We start from the raw sequence: 17,534 nt of genomic DNA, 5'->3' as shown, positions 1-17,534 counted from the left end.
GACATGCTTCTTATGTCAAAGTGCTTAAGGAGTTGCTGATTGCCCTCACAAGTCATCACTCAATTCCTTACAAGCTTTCATTGCGAAGAGGGTACTAGAAGATGATGGGGATGAAGAGGAAACCTCGAGGATGGGTGCAATGCAGTGGTGTGGCAAACAAAAGAGACAACAGTTACTTATGAAAAAAGGGTTATGTTTGTGGGTCTAAAACTCAATGGGAAGAGCTCCTATGCTATTGTTGATATTGGGGCTCCCATAATTTTGTCTTACAGGTAGAAGTGCAAACACTCAACTTGATCTTAGAGGAGGATTCAGGATGAAAAAGGGTGGATAAATCCATAGCTCAATCAACAATGGGAGTAGCAAAGCAAGTGACTGTAAAGTATGTGTAGTGGGCAAGACATACAAATTTCATAGTCGGTGATTTGAAAGTGATTCTTGGAATGGAATTCTTGAGGGAGACTAAGGCAATGTTGATGCCGTTTTCTAATTCCCTTTGTCTGATGGGAGACCATGCTTTCATAATGCAAACCATTGTGAAGAAAAGGGATAATGAGAAGTTTCTATCTGCCATGGAACTCAAGAAGGGGATGAGGAGGGGTGAGTAGGCATACCCTACTACACTATTGGCAGAAGAAGATGTAGACCAAGAGGAGGTGTCTGTTGTTATCCAAGCTGTGTTAGATAAGTATAAAGTTGTGATGTTAGACAAGTGACCTCACAACTTGCCTCCATAATGGGATGTGAAGCATGAAGTCGAGTTGTTAATAGGAGCAAAGCCATCTTCTGAAGGGCCATATGGCCCATACCAGATGGCGCCTCTAGAATTAGCGGAATTGAGGAAACTACTTGAGGAGTTATTGGAAGTAGGCTATATACATCATTCCAAAGCATGGTAACGATTTTGTTTGAGATGAAACACTTTGGGAGCATGCAGATGTGTGTGGACCATCTTGCGCTTAACAAGGTGACTGTGCGCAACAAGTACCATATTCCATTGATTGCTGATTTATTTGATTTGCTAGGTCATGCAAAATGCTTCACCAAACTTGACTTGTAGTCAGGCTACTATCAGGTGAGGATAGCATATGGTGATTAATTGAAAACAAACTGTGTGACACGGTATGGGGTATATAAATTCTTGGTGATGCCCTTCGTGTTGAGGAATGTGCCAACTGCCATCAATGTTTTGTACCTTGATGAATCAGGTATTTCATGGGTATCTTGATAAGTTTGTCATGGTATACTTGGATGACATTGTTGTTTACAGTTTTACATTGGAGGAATATAAAGTGCATCTGTAGAAGGTGTTCAACAGGCTGAAGGAGGACAGCCTTATGTGAAGAGAGAGAAGTGCTCCTTCACTCGTCGAAGCATCAAATTCCTTGGTCATGTGGTTGAGCAAGGTCATATCTGGATAGATATGGAGAAGGTAAGAGCTATTCAAGATTGGAAGATCCCAACGACAGGGAGCGAGCTGCATTCCTTTCTTGGACTTGCTAACTATTACCAAAAGTTTGTGGAGGGGTACTTGAGAACTGCCCTGTTGATAGAGCTAGTGTCAGAGGTCAAACTGAACAAAAATTTGTCAGGGAGCCTTTCACAACTTGAAGGATGGCATAATGAAAGATCTGGTACTTGCTTTTTTGAACATTATGAAATCTTTCAAGGTACAAATAGATGCACCTGACTATGCCTTTGGGAGAGTCTTGTTACAGGATGGACATCTTATTGCGTATGAGATTCTTAAGCTTAATGAAGTAGAACAGAAGTATACAACTCAAGAGAAGGAGATGCCAGTGGTGATAAATTTTTGTCGTGTGTGGCGGCATTACCTACTTGGGTCAAAGTTTGTCGTGAAAATAGATAATTTGACTGTTAGCCACTTCTTCACATGACCAAAGTTATTGCACAAGTAGGCTTGTTGGCAAGAATTCTTGGCGAAGTTTGATTTCTTATTTAAGCACAAGGTAGGTTTGATGAACTAAGTTGTAGATTCTTTGAGCCAGATGGTTGAGCATGTGGCTTTATACATGGTAACACACTTGACAACAAGGTTACCACGACAATGCGGGAGCACATTAAGGATAACTTTTATAAAATCTAGTTGTCCAAAACCTCATGAATTTGGCAGAAGAGGGCAAAGCGCACTAGTTTTGGTTAGAAGACAAGTTGCTGACAACACATGATAATAAGATATTTGCCCCTTAAGTTGGAGATCTGAAGAAGACATTGTTGAGAGAGTGTCATGACACCGTGTGGGTAGGTCATCCAAGATGGCATCACACTTTGACATTACTAAATATTGGTCACACGTACGTGATTAGGTGGTTGAGTATACCTGAACTTGTCTTGCTAGAAAGATAAGGTGAAGCAGAAGAGGATTGCATGGCTCCCAGAGCCTCTTCAAGTACCATCAAGACCGTGGGAGAGTGTCTCACTTGACTTTATCACCAGCCTGCCCAAAGTGATACTCATGGTTATATACAGATTTTTGAACTACAGTATTTTTGTGCCCACACCAAAGACAACACAATTTTTTTTCAAACATATAATGAAATATTGGGGTGTTCCTCAAGACATTGTTAGTGACTGAAACTCAAGATTCATAGGCAACTTTTGGATAAAGCTCTTCAAAATCTTTAGTTCACAACTTGACATCTTTTCAAGCTATCACCCATAGACGGACAGACAGAGATTCAAGAGGCTATTAGAGGAGGACTTGTGCCATTCATCACCACTAATAAGAAGATTTGATAGTTACTCAATGTGGCTTAGTTTTGTTTTAATTGCTCTAAAGGGCTCTCAATAACCAACAAGCATCTTGTTGAGCTTGTTATAGGCTAGCTGTCGCTATTATCTTACACAATAGATGAGTTGTATAGAGGAAAGAATCTAAGAGCATACATCTTCACCAAAAGTGGAGACAAATTGCAAAGATCACCTGAGCGACTTGGGGAAAAGCTTCCAAGTGGATGAAGAAGTGGGCAGATCAGGGGAGAAGATCGTTGAACTTCAATGCGAGTTATTTGGTGCTTATTAAGCTCAACCTTGAATAGATCAGGTCACTATGGGGTTGAGATAGGAGACTATTTTGCAAATATGAAGGACCAGTACCCTTTTTGTATAAAGTTGGGAAGGCCTTTTACAAGGTTGGTCCTTTAGCTTGGATGTGCATCTTGTGTTTCACGTTAGCTGCTTTAAGCCATTTAATGCCGACATTGAATATCCAAGAAGAAGCTAGTCAACCAGAGCACCACTGAAGACAATGCAACCTGACAAAAGAGAAGTTGAAGTCATCCTTGTAAGCAAAGAGTTCACATCATCAAGGAAGAAGCCGCATGAGTTCTTAGTGAAGTGGAAGGGCCTTAGAGATGAAGAAATTAACTGGACTTCAGTGGAAGACTTCAACCATTGGAGATGAAGAAATTAACTGGATTTCAGTGGAAGACTTGTATCCATTCATGGACAAAATAGAAGAATACCTAGCGTAAAAGTCTACAAGGACATCGAGTGCATAATTGGGTGAGAATGTCATGAGCCAAGCTTTTTAGAGCATCATGCTTGCTTGTGATTGCTTACCTCATGTGCGTAGGATTTGTTACCATACTGTAAATAGTAGTATAGTTTTTATATTTCAAGTATGTGTAAGCCTTAGTGTAAAGTGGAGATATGACTCCTTGGACAATTTGATGTTTCCTAGTGCTAGAGCTAATTGCATGTAAAACTTTTTAGGTGAGGGTGAATGTTTATCAGTCTTGAAAAATTCACTAGCATTTGTTAAACGTGTTTAGCCTACTTGCCTCTCTCCCCAAACACACGTTGCTTATGGAGTTATTGTTAATGAATTATATTGCTTCAATGTTTACTGCTTTCTTGCCATTTGCTATTATGAATTGCTTATTGCTTCGACTTACTTTTCATTCAACTATTCTGAATGTGTTCTTGTGGCAAACCGTGGTAATCTTTGGTTGACTAGTTAAGCAAAAGTGTTTTAGCTAGTTCCACATGACTCTTCACAAGGTGTGAAGTGTTTAGCCTGTGATACACGATGACTAAGTTTGTCAATGGTCTTGAAGAGGATGTTAGGAGAGAGGTTGAATTGTTTTTAGGTGAGTCTTTAGAGGCAAGTTATAAGAAAGCCACTGCCATTTGAAAAGTACCTCAAGATCCCTCATAGGACGTCATCTCAAATAATTGAGTCTCGTTATTCCAAATCCTTTACTCAATCTAGGTCAATCGTTCCTTAGTCTACCCTCAGAGATAGTTACAAAGCAAATAGGGTTACATCATGTTGTTTGCTCTAGCAGTTCTAGTATTCCTCAAGCTAGAAGTTTATTTATTTGGTGTCATCCTTGTAACATTAGAGGTCACATAGCTCCTCAGTGTCCCAAGCGAGTCTTAGCTTTAGGGCATGAGACCAATGGCATGTTTGATTGTGAACATTAGTAGGTGTTGTTGAGTACTTAGGAGGTGTTGTTGAGTACTTAGGAGATGAAGGTGAGCTTGCTAATGATTTTGAAGATGATGATGACCGTGGCAGTGTAATAAGATGTGTTTTGTCTGCTACTACGGATAGTGAAAAGTGGAAGTAGCCAACTATTTTTCTTACTTTCATTTGACGTGGGAAAGTGGGAATAGGGCATGCTGATGGGGTAGTAGCATGGGTGTATTTTCAGAGTTGCTCTAAATAGATTGAATCTCAAGGGAGAGCTGCAACCCCATCCGTTTAAAGTGAATAGAGTAAATAGGACAAATCTTATTGTCATTGAGAGGTGCTTTATATCCATGTAAATAGGAGATTATAAAAGTAGGGTTTATTGTGATGTAATTTAGATGAATATGGCCCATGTACTAGTCATGTTGCGATCAATTATAGTAAGGAAAACAATTGTGTTTTGGCACAAAGATAAGATCATGTCGATCCCTACTTGTTCAAAGAAGCAACCACTTGTTAGATTATAGGGATTTTTAAGTGAAGGAGATTAGAGAATAGGTATATCTTAGCAGTCATCCCAAGGAGTTCCTTATGAGGATTGAGAGTTTCCACGTGAGCATGCACCCAAGGTATGATAGTTGTTAGTTTAGTTCTTTGTGTAGTATCCGTTGAGCTTCGCTACCACCAACGAATGACGTTCAACATGTCATAAATTTCATTTTTTAGGTACATAATTACCTAATTGCCTCATTGTTGGATGAACCCTAAAGAGCATTTGGAATTGAATAGATAGGTAGGAGAACTCCTTGACAAGGGCTTTGTCAGACATGATCTTAGTGATTCTATAGTGCAAGCTCTTCTAACTTCGAAATAGGATGGATCTTGGAGAATTTGTGTAGATAGTAAAACCATCAATAAAATTATTATCAAGTACAGGTTTTCTATCCCTAGACTTGAGGGTATGCTTGATATGCTAGCTGGCTTGGGTTGGTACTACAAGAATGACTTGCACAATGATATCACCAAATTAGAATTATGCTAGGAGAGACCAAAGGTGGTTTCTTGAGGTAGTTGATCACGCCCTTTGGACTTTCTAATGCTCCTAGCACTTTTGTAGCCATTCGTAGGAAAATTCCTAGTGGTCTATTTCAATGATATACTCTTTTTTTTTTAATAGAAAAAGAAATTTATTAGAAAAAGAAATTTATTAGATAAAGAAAGAATTTACAAGCATAAGAGAAGACATATACTTAGCAAAGTCTGATAAAATCCTAAGGAAAGCCAAGAAGGAAAATTGCAAAAAAAAAAAATGACAAAAGAAACTCAAGACGCGCTATGAAGAGACTTCCAATTGCACTGAACATCTAAAACACACATTCCCTTGAAATTTCCATGGCCCATACACCATAAATAAGCCATAAAAAGAATCTTTTCCCACACCAAAACAATATGATAACTTCTACCTTGCAAATATTCGCACATTATGCTCCTTCCACAAGCCCCAAAACACTGCAAATAAAGCACAATTTCATAATGCAAATCCTTTCTTCTTCCTCCCAAGCTCCACAAAAGAAATTGCCAAGAACAACTCCACTATTCTAGGATAAACCCATATTTCTACAAAGTAATTGAATAACTAGTTCCACATCTTCCATGCCAAATCGTTGTACAAGAAAAGGTGTGAAACAGACTCTAAACAATCAAAGCAAAGCATTCATATTTCAGGAAGGAGAGCCTTTAATGGTTTCCTCATCTGCAATAAGTCATTAATATTTGTCCTATTAAGAACAACCAATCAAAGAAAATAATCTTATAAAGAGGAAAATAGAAATTTGCCCCCAACCAAGAATTCAAAGAACGATTTACAAGAATAGACTCTTGAAGAATCCAACGACTAATATCGACTATCATTTTCAGAAGATACCATACAATTATTCAACATAATTAATAAAGAAGATAACTCAATAGTTTCCTTGTTATTCAAGGCTCTCTTGAAGTAAAAATACCATGAGGGTAAAGGACCACCCGTGTCTACTCTAAATGAAGAAATGAGATCATTTTGCCTTGAGCTCAATTGAAAAAGGCGAGGAAAAGAGGTGGACAAAACAACATCTCCATCCATAGCTCTTTCCAAAACAAATATGGGGAATAAAGAAAGGGTAAATACCAGATATAGATTTCCACAAACTTTTTGAAGAGCATCTAAAACCCAAATAGTATTCCATCCATTCCTATCAAATTCAAATTTACTTTTGATAACTTTATGCCACGATGAGGAAACCTTTAGCTAGAATTGCCATAGCCATTTAGCTAGAGGAGTTGTGTTCCTAGACCCTAAATTTCCAAGACTCAATCCACTCTCCCACTTAGCCTACAAACCACCTCCCAACTCACCAAATGATCCCCAGAACCTGTTACCGCTGACCAAAGAAATCTCTTATAACACTTTTAATCCTACTGGCAACTCCCATTAGAATTTTAAAACTAGGAAGAAAACAAAATAGAATACTAGAAAGATAGGTCTAACTTAGAGTAATCCTCCCTCCCAAAGAAAAAAAAGGCACCCTTCCACCCATCTAAATGTTTGGACACTCTTTCCACCACTGGGATTATCTCCCAAAGGAACCCCTAGATAGGACAATGGCCAATCTAGCTCAGGGCATCTAACTTCCATAGCTAAATCCCTAACACACTCTGCAGGCATGTTAATAGCTGCAATTCAACTCTTACCCCAAGTTAATCTTAAGCCCTAAAACCCTTCAAAGATTTGAAGGAGCCCCGAAATATTAATGAAAGAAGGCTTATGATCCTCTAGAAAAAAGATAGTATCATTCACAAATTGAAGGTGCGACACCATGATCTCCTTCCTACCCACTTTGTGGCCTTTCACTAAACCTCTATCCACCACCCTATCAACCATCTTACTAAAAACATCATCCACTAGCACAAAACAAAAACTGAGAAAGAGGATCTCCTTGTATAATCCCCTTTGTATTCTTGAACCAAGATTTGGACTCACAATTCACTCTCACCGCAAAACTCACATTAGACATACAACCTTTCATCCATCTACATCATCTCTCTCCAAACCCCTTCCTCGCAAAAATCTTATTAATAAAGTTCCAACTCACTCTATCGTAAGCTTTTTCAAAATCCAACTTAAAAATAGACCTACTTTTATTAGGCACTAAAGTTATAAATGTAGAAATAACACTTTTACTCAAAACCCCATTGCAATAGAAATCATTGAAAACCTTCATCAAGGTATTCTTCACCACCACCAGGCAAAAATCTTGATAAAAATCTAAATTAAGACCATACGACCTATGATCTTTATCCCTTTCCATCCCAAAAACTGTAGTCCTAACTTCCTCTCAAAAGGTCTTTCTAACCAAGCTATCTTATTAATAGGCAAAGGATCCCATTCTAACCTTTCCACCATTGGTCTACTCTCATCCTCCTCAGCATACATATTATAATGAAAATTAGTGATCTCTGAGGCAATTACGTTAGGATCCGAGATAATAACCCCCCTATCCACCTCCAACTCCCTAATCAAATTCTTTCTCATTTTTCCATTGGCTATCCTATGAAAAATATTAGAATTATAGTGATCATCTCTAACCCATACTTTGTCTTATGCCTCCAACTTCTCATTTCCTTAAAAATTAGCTCTTCCAATTTGTTCTTCACTTTTAACCTCTTCCTCCCTTGAAAGGATCGCTCCTTCTTCCTTTCTAACTCTTCCAACTCTCCTATAGAATAACTGAATTTGTAATCCTAATATCTCCAAATACCTCTCTATTTCACACTTTCAAATTTTTCTTTCAACCTCTTCAACTTCTTCATAAATCTAAACCCCTCCCAGCACCTTTCCTCATTCTCACTCCACGAGTCCCTAACCAAGGTTTGAAAGGAGCCATGCTCTAACCACGTATTCTTGAACCTAAATGGGGTGGAACCACGAGTCCCTAACCAAGGTTTGAAAGGAGCCATGCTCTAACCACATATTCTTGAACCTAAATGGGGTGGAACCCCAAGGAATTTCCCTACATTCCATCAAGATTGGAAAATGATCAATAGTGGGTTTAGGTAACACCACTTGAGAAAATGGGGAAGAGCACTTCATACATCTTCATGAGGTCTTTGTTCGTGAGGGAAACAAAATTGTGTGCTAAACTAAAGAACTGAAGCCCCTTATTATTTGGTGTGCTCTTTCTTGGTTTTTTGGTCTTTGCGTGAGGAGTAGCTAATGATCTTGATAAGATTAGAGCCATTGGAGAGTGGCTTGAACCCAAGACTATTTCTAAGTTTCGTATCTTTTATGGCCTAACTACTTTTTGTAAGCGATGCATAAGGCATTTTGGCACCATTATGGTTTCCATCTATGATTGTGAATGGGAGTTTCCCTAGACCCCTTCAATTACTAGAGCCTTTAGAAAGGTCAAAAAAAAGATGAGCGAAGCATGTTTAGTTAGGCATCTAGACTTTAATAGTGTCTTTGAGGTGGCTTGTCATGCCTTTAGGGTGGGCATAGGTGGAGTTTTGAGTTATAAGAGACACCCTATATCATGGTTCAGTGAAAAATTTTCAAATACTAAACAAAGATATAACACATTTGATCGAGGCTTTTACGCTGCGTTGAGATCTTTCCGACATTGGAGATATTTTTTGTTACTCCAAGAATTTTACTCTTTTGTAACCATCTTGCTTTGTAGTATCTTGAATCCATTGAAGAAATTAAGTGCTAGGCGTTTTGGTTGGGTCTTAATGAGTGTACCTTTGTTCTAAACATTGTTTTGTTGTTGGGAATAAGGTAGCTGATGCCTTAGTAGAGTAGAGTTCTTATCTGTACCACGAAAGCTGAGGTCATTGAATTTGATTGTCTAAAAAATGAGCATCCTACTCTTGATTTTAGGCTTATCTTTCATGTAGTAAGTGAGGGCCATTGTAGAAATTTTGTGGATGTTATCATCCTTGAGGGTTACCCTTTCTAGGGGTACTAGGTTATGCATCTCCTGTACTTCTTTTAGAGGTCTCTTAGTTTAGGAGTTGCATTGCTGGTGGGATTGGTCATCTAGGAAGGGATAAAACCATTGCCTTAGTTGAGGATAGATTTTATTGGTCTTCTATGAAGGTGGATGTTGTTAGTTAGCCAAGTGTAGGAGGCGCAACATTGGTCTTTATAACCATCTTCCATTACTATACATACCTTGAAGAGACCTAAGTATGGATTTAGTTCTTGAACTCCCTAAACTGTCCATGGACATGATTTTCTAATTTTAGTTGTTGATGGGTTTTCCAAGATAGCACATTTTATCCCATGTAATAAGATCTCTAACGCCTCTTATATGGCTAAATTGTTCTTTAAAGAGGTCTTCAAATTGCATGGTTTGCCAACTTCCATAGTGTCTGATAGGGATACTAAGTTTTCTAGTTTTGGAAAACGCTTTCAGAAAATGTGTGGGACATACTTAAAGTTTTCATCTACTTGCCATCGTAAAGCTGATGAGGTTGAGAACCAAAGTCTTGGAGGCTTACTTAGGGACTTGGTGCTACGTGCTGTTGAGTTTGCTTATAATAATTCTATGAATAGGTTCCACAATGTCACGGTCTCACTTTGGATGTGTACTAGGGAAATCATGCTGACATGGGCGTCAAAGATTGGATGGGAGAACCTGTCACGGTACCACATTGGGTATGTAATAGGGAAATCTTGGGCTTATAAAGAGGGTTTGGGTTCCAACTAAGTGAGGTACCTTTTATAGGACAAACACGGGAGGCCAAGTGGACCAAAGCGGACATTACCTCATCGGAGTTGGGCACAGGACTGTTACATTTGACATCAGAGCTACCCTAGGGTACTATCATTTGAGTGGATATGCCTTGTGGGTATTATCATGTGAGTGGATCCATCTTGGGGGTACCATCATGTGAGTGGAACTTAAACATAGGTGTAAGCCATTTTGACGAGGACATCAAAGATTGGACGAGAACTTGTCACGATTTCACATCAGATGTGTACTAGGGAGATCACACTAATGAGGATGTTAGAAATCAGACGGGAAGGCCTGTCAAAGTCTCACATTAGATGTGTACTAGGAAAATCATACTGACGATGACGTCGGAGATTGGACGAGAGAGCTTGTCATGATCCCACATCAGATGTATACTAGGGAGATCTTGGAATTAAGAAGGGTTTGGTTTCCAGCTAAGTGAGGCGCCTATTATAGGACAAATTCGTGAGACAAAGTGGGCCAAAGTAGACAATACCTTACCAAAGTTGGGCCTAGGACCGTTACAGGTAAAGAGTCCTTTTGAGTGTGTATTCTATTACAAACCCCATGCACCCATTGATCTTGTTCCTTTGCAACCATATAGCCTGCTTTTGGCCCTTAGTTCATCACATCCATGAGTTGCATGCAGTGGTTAGGCGAAAACTTGCCATGAGTAATATGGATTACAAACTTGCTACATTGTAGAGCCAGACTTTAATGTGGATGATGGCTCACATTAGACCTAAACATTATCCTAGAAACTCATTTAAAAAGGTCAATGTCTGTGCGGTTGGCCCTTTTTCAATCCTTAAGAAACTTGGACACAATGCTATTTACTTGATTTGCCTACTCATATGATCATTTATCCAGTTTTTATCATGGAGGAAATGACACCTTACTGAGCCTCCCTTGAGCCTCTTGCTTTGTCATTTGGTTTTCCTTAGCTCGTTCCACTGCTCAGCAGCAGGAGGCGGTGGAGTCTATTTGGCGAGGAGTGTGTGACTTATTGAGGATATCGCCCATGAGAGCATCCCTTAGTTGTTAGTCATCTTTACATTCACACTCCGAAGTAGATTTTCTTTCAGCTGCCTGGGGAGGAAGGGGGGGGGGGGGGGATGATGGAATGGAGGACTGCCTACATCTTTTAGGCCGCCCATTCAGAACCCTTATTTTAGGCATAGATTTAGAGAATGATGCTTGCGTTAAAAATTACTTTGTATTGTGTAATTTTCTGTTTTGTTGGGGTTTTTTTTTTTATCTAAATATGTATTTTAGTTAGTTGTAGGTATAAAAACCTGCCTTGTAAGTTGTTTGGGACAGATCAATTTTAAATCAGATTTCCTGTTCAGTTTCCCCTCTCCTTTGTGCAACCTCTCCTCTCCTTCCTTCTTCCTTCTTCTCTTCTGCTCTTCCAGCAAACATATTGCATCTTAAGTTGCTGAAAGTTTCAGCGAACATAGATTGAATCTCTAGAACTGTCTCTAAGCCACATGTTTAATCTAGCATACTTAAAGAAAAGAGCATTGACATGTTCTGATAATCAAACTGAAATCAAAACACTGATTTCTTGAAAGTCATCTCTTTAATTCATTTGATATAACAAAATGCATAGACAGGTTAACAACCTATCCCCAGACAAAAATTCAAAGTATTTGCCAATAGAATTTTTCCAGGCATAGATGAGCTATCTCAACACACTTTTATGATAACTTCAAAGAGTTTCAAACACCTGGAGTTCTCCCAATCATCTAATTAGAGTGAGACAGCTCATGCTCTTGTTAATTTGTTTATTCTGACATTCTTCAACTGGTAACTTGCAATTTTTTAGTGTTATCGTGTTGCATTAGGTTTCTGGATTGTCTTTTGAATAGAGCAGATTTAACATAAGCATTTGATAACTTACAAAAAAGAATGTGTTTGTTGTCATAAAGCTTATGACATTGTAAAAAATTTTACGAATCCATAACACGGAATAGAAGAATGATTTTCAATGGGCTCGTCTGTTCCTATCATGTTTCATTCCATATTCTTGGAATAAAACAAGCATTTGGATGAGTGATTTCCTTTTAAATTATTACATCTCTATACATTTTGTGTAGCATTTCCATCTTTTTCTGTTATAATCTTAGAAATAGACATTTCATGAATCAACATAAACCTAGAATCCTAGATCCATGTGCCAAACACCACCTCAATCTCTCTATTTTTTTTTTTTACCTTGATCTATTCTTTATTGCTTTATTGTTATGGATTATGGAGCTGTACATCTTGTGAGAAATGGGAGGTAGGAATTTCTATCCTTCTGTAAGATGAGAGGTAAATAAGAAATTGCAGTCCTGTTCTCCTTATTTATTGGCATTCATCATTGGAATTAATGCTTGTGCAGGATGTATCAGGTTCTGCTGGCTTCAGGAGACCATAAATCTGCAGCGAAAATGTTCAATAAGATACCTAAAGATGACCCCCATGTTCGTTGTGTAATCGAAGCATGTCAAGCAACTTACACAGGTCAAAATCTAAAACGGGAAAGAAAGAAAACTCGGAAGTGAGTTTCAGTCCCATAGGAAGAAGGAAACAAGAAGGGTTTGCGACATGGATCTGTTTTCTTGTTGCAGCCTCGCTGTTAATAGGTTCAATGTATAGCATTATTCTTTAAATTCATTTTTTTGGGAACTCTCTCTCTCTCTCTCTCTCTCTGTAGTTAAGCTTACATGTAGATAAATTGAGGTTTTTACAAAAAAAATTAAATTAAAATAAAATAAACTAGGATAGTTGGGCGAAAAATTATGACAATAAACTACGGTTTGTTTTTTAATAATCGATTTTGGCTAAGACCAATAATCATTTTGTTTCTATATCTTTACTGTTTTGGATTTATTGAGAAATAAAAAATTAGAAAAATATTGTAGAAGGGAAATTACAAAAATGAGTTAAATTTTTAGTTTTGCAACTTATAAAAAAATAGAAAAATAATAAAAAACAATTTTGATACTATTTTTCCGTGTAAATAAATTTTTTAATTTTTAAATAGTTACAAAAAATGGCATTACTATATATATATTGAAAGGAGAGAGAGAGAGGGGGTATATATACGATAGCCCAAATTTAAAAGTATTATAGTAAATATAGCATGTCTTAATTTTTTTTTCTATGTTTTTATCTATTTTAGATTTATTAAGAAATAAAAAATTTAAAAGGTACTATTAACAGTAAACTTACAAAAATGCATTAATTTTTTATTTTTATAATATTTATAGGAAATAAAAATGATAATAAATAATTTTGATACTATTATATATATAACCGGGTAGAGAGAGAGAGAGGTGTAGGGGGGCCGGCTGGACCAGGGGGGAGGGAGGCGGATGAATGCTGGCTTAAGTGAGTGCTGGCCTTTTTTTTTTTTTGTTTGGTTATTTTTATCTCAACTGCTCTACATTTGTGTCTTTTATTTTATTTTGTATGTTTTTAATATTTCCGTAAAAAATCTCTAGATAAATTGCTGGTTGGCGCATCTGTAAGCAAGCAAATGGAGCAAATTTAATGCTCGTGTGGCAACCAGCTATCGTATTAGGGACGTTTGTTTTAGAAAATCTTGTTAGGTCTGATACAGTGGGTAGAATAATTAACAAGTGATTCAACTACTCATGTTTAAGTTGGGTGTTTGTTTTGGTTTATTGATTGGAGGAATAAATAGAATGCAATGGAATTGGAAAGCAAATCTTTTAAGGTTTTTTTTTTTTTTTCTTGTTTTGACATAAAATCACATTTGGAAGCAAAGTTTTGTTATTTGGTTTATCTAAAAGGTTATGAATCCTCCCTCGCCCCACTTCCCCCTCCCCGTCACCCTTTTTTCTTTTTCTTTTTTGTTTTTTGTTTTCTTCCAAATTTACCTCTATGCTTCAAAAATAAATAAACAAAATTGTAGGAAGGGGTCGCAGCAAAAATAAATTTTAGGTCGTAAAATTTACGCATGCTAGAGGTTTTCACCCTGCATTTGGCCATCGATTTGAGCCCCAACCTAATAGTAACATAAAATAAATGCTAAATTGATGAGTATGATGTTGTATAGACATTACATATATTAGGTTTTATAACTAACTAGACAATTACCCACTAGACTTCTTAATTTAAATAACCTATTTTGCATGATGTTGAACTTTAAAGTCTAACTATTGAATTATAGATGTAAAATATATATATTTTTTACCTCATAACCACGTCTCACCTTAATGATTATTCTTTTAACTAAAATTATGAATTATAGTCTTCATCTGTTCGGGAGTCCACAATCTAGATTAAATAGAACCCAAAAATTATGTTAAAATTTTTATTTAGATTTACACATTAGAACTTAATACGTAAAAATATATAGTCCCAGACACCGGAGCTGCTTACATATCTAGGAAGCCTCCGATGGGGAAAAAATCGAATGGAGCGGCTTTCGAAGACCCAAAGCAGTGGTTGAAACACAGTTTTATTCATCAATTATTAATTCACCTTATTCATTGACATCTGTCCACAAAACAAGTGGTGCTCGGGGGTCTTTATATCCAAAACGGATTTTGGATATAAAACATCAGCGGATCACTCCAGCTGCCATCTCCTCGTCCTGTTCTACGCAGTATTTGAACTGATTTGCGGCGAGGGAAAAGAGAGAGAGGTCCCCAGGAGAGAGAGAGGGGGGGGGGGGGGGGAAGAGATGGGTAAGTATATGGCGAGGGAACTGTACAAAGCGGCAAAAGAGGGAAAGGTGGAGTTACTTTCCGAGAAGGGTAAGGGTGGAGGTGGTGGTGATGGATATTTCCTGAGTGAGACGCCCATGGGAAACAACATCCTTCACATTGCAGTGGAGATGGGCCAAGAATCTTTTGTTGAGAAAGCAGTAAAGCTATGTCCGGAACTTCTCTCACGGAAGAACTCGGAAGGCGATACTTCCCTCCACGTCCGAGCTGCTTGCATAATGAGGAAGTTTTTGGTGGGGAAAAAAATCGAAATGGAGTGACTTTTGATGCAGAAATTTTACAGAAAACATTTTCCTCCACGTATGCATGTGCCTATTTACTTAATTATATATCTATAAAAAATATTTTTTTTTATATATTAATGGATATTGGACTAATTGGTTACCTATCTAACATTAACAAAACATATGATTGGTCGGGAAGGTTCTTAAGACCCAAAACATGGACCGTGAACTCAAGGTTAAAACGCATTTGTACTCCTCAATTATTAATTCACTTTATTCATTGACATCTGCCCACCAATTATCATTCACTCAAATTGATTGTCCAACCTACCAAGGCATATTTCACGTGTTGCTCAGAATAGATTCTCGATACACAAAACGAAAGGCTCAAAATAGCTGGAGGCCGGCAGAGTTGACGTTAAGTCAATTTACACATCAGCATTTTGCCTCATCTACTCAGATCACTCCAGCTGCCATCTCCTCCTCGTCCTGCTGTGCTTAAGAGCAGGTGCGTTTGTATATGTATATGCGTGTGTAGCATATACATATACATACACACACACACGCACACAGTATTTGAACTGACCAGATTTTTGGAGAGAGAAGAGAAAGAGAGGTGGCGAGGGAGGGAGATGGGTAAATATATGGCGAGGGAACCGTACAAAGCGGCAAAAGAGGGAAAGGTCGAGTTTCTGTCCGAGAAGGGTGGAGGTGGTGGTGATGGATATTTCCTGAGTGAGACACCCATGGGAAACAACATCCTTCACATTGCAACGGAGATGCGCCAAGAATCCTTTGTTAAGAAAGCAGTAGAGCTATGTCCGAAGCTTCTCTCACGGCCGAACTCAGAAGGCGATACTCCTCTCCACGTCGCAGCCCGCTCTGGGAGCTTGAAGGTCGTCCAGCTTTTGGTGGAATCCTACAAAAACAGGGCCAGCGCCAGCGCTACTGACATGGAGCAGGGCGTGACTGCAGAGCAACCGCCCTCCCCCGCGCCTTGGACAGTCACAAATGCAGTGGGTTACACGGCTCTCCACGAAGCTCTGAGGTTTGGACATCAGGAACTGGCTAAATATTTGTTGGAACAAGACCCCAGTTTGGCCTCCGTTGTAACCAATGCCCGCGAGAGCCCGCTTTATCTAGCTGCCGAAAAATGGCACACGGTGGATTTTATGAACGATATCTTATCATCAGATGTTCCATATAGCACAGAAGGCCCCTGGAATCAGAATCCCCTACATGCCTTGGCGCTTAATATTTGTGAGTCATCTGCTACTGATATGATTATAACTCTGTTCATTCTTCTTCGGGAATGCTGCGTCGTGTATATATATAAGACATTAGCGAAACGCAAACCTCTCTAAGATTTCAAAACTCCATGGGTCTCTCCTGAGGTAGGACATGTAAATTGGTTATTGATGGGGACGGTAGCATGAATGTGGCCTCAAAAGTTGCTCTAGGTTGATTGAACCTTGAGGTAGAGCCACATCCCCATCCTTTTAGGGTAAATTGAGTAAACAGCACAGATCTATTAGCCACTGAAAGGTGCCTTGCAACCATCCAAAAGAGTGATTACAAAGATAGGGTTTATTATGATGTGTTGCCCATGATGTGGTCCATGTCCTGTTTGAGTGCTTGGTGTTTATATGACCTTGCTCTGACTGACCATGATAGGGGAAAAACACTTACGAGTCTGGTACAAAGACAATAAGATCATCTTGACCCACTAGGCCCACTCTAAAGGATCCTAAGTTTAGGGACAAGCCAGTCCTATGTGTCCTGGCTTGTTAGGAAAAGTATCTAGTTGCTAGATTGTAGGACTTTTGAGAGAAAGAGAGAGAGTTTAGAGAACAAGTGTTTCTTAGCAATCATAACCCGAGAAGTTCCTTTTCTGGTCACTAAGTTCCTACTTGAGTTTCCACTAGAGGCAGGGAAGTTGTTGGTTTAGTTAATTATGTAGTATTAAGCTTCCTAGCAAGTTACCACCAACATGAGATATCAGGAGGCTATAAATTTGATCCTAGGCTTACAGTTGCATAACTTGCCTCAAATATGATGAATCCAAATTGAGCATGCTAAATTGTATAGGAAGGTAGGGGAGCTCCTTGAGAAGCGTTTTGTGAGGCATAGCCCCAGTCCATGTATATTGGCAGCCCATCTTATGCCAACAATAGATGGATCTAAAGGATGTGTATAGATAGTAGAGTTATTAATAAGATCAACATCAAGTATAGGTTTTCTATCCCTAGAGTTGAGGATATGCTGGACATGCTAGTTGGCTCTAGCTAGTTCTCCAAGATTGACCAACGTAGTGGTCATCATCTAATTTGCATTAAACTAGGAGACAAATGGA

General features: G+C 38.5%; 2 protein-coding genes across 5 annotated transcripts in view; both read left to right on the top strand.

Moving 5' to 3' along the window:
* The window catches only part of LOC131145232 (pentatricopeptide repeat-containing protein At4g04790, mitochondrial-like), an 85,048-nt gene extending 72,160 nt beyond the window's left edge, over positions 1–12,888 (top strand). For 2 of the 3 annotated variants that reach the window (XM_058094381.1, XM_058094394.1), the window contains one exon: positions 12,602–12,888. In XM_058094381.1, the coding sequence (XP_057950364.1) occupies positions 12,602–12,764 (163 nt within the window). In that variant the 3' untranslated portion in view covers positions 12,765–12,888. The remainder of the gene's footprint in view (positions 1–12,601) is intronic. The other variant, XM_058094390.1, reaches the window with a different exon arrangement.
* Positions 12,889–15,546: 2,658 nt separating this feature from the next.
* LOC131145174 (uncharacterized) overlaps positions 15,547–17,534 on the top strand; it is a 79,475-nt gene continuing 77,487 nt past the window's right edge. For both annotated transcript variants that reach the window (XM_058094310.1, XM_058094305.1), the window contains exon 1: positions 15,547–16,441. In XM_058094310.1, the coding sequence (XP_057950293.1) occupies positions 15,814–16,441 (628 nt within the window). In that variant the 5' untranslated portion in view covers positions 15,547–15,813. The remainder of the gene's footprint in view (positions 16,442–17,534) is intronic.

This window comes from Malania oleifera, chromosome 1 (assembly GCF_029873635.1).
Source record: "Malania oleifera isolate guangnan ecotype guangnan chromosome 1, ASM2987363v1, whole genome shotgun sequence".
In the NCBI taxonomy this organism is placed as follows: domain Eukaryota; kingdom Viridiplantae; phylum Streptophyta; class Magnoliopsida; order Santalales; family Ximeniaceae; genus Malania; species Malania oleifera.
Note: the sequence above shows the minus strand (reverse complement) of the source record. Positions and strands in the feature narration are given on the sequence as shown.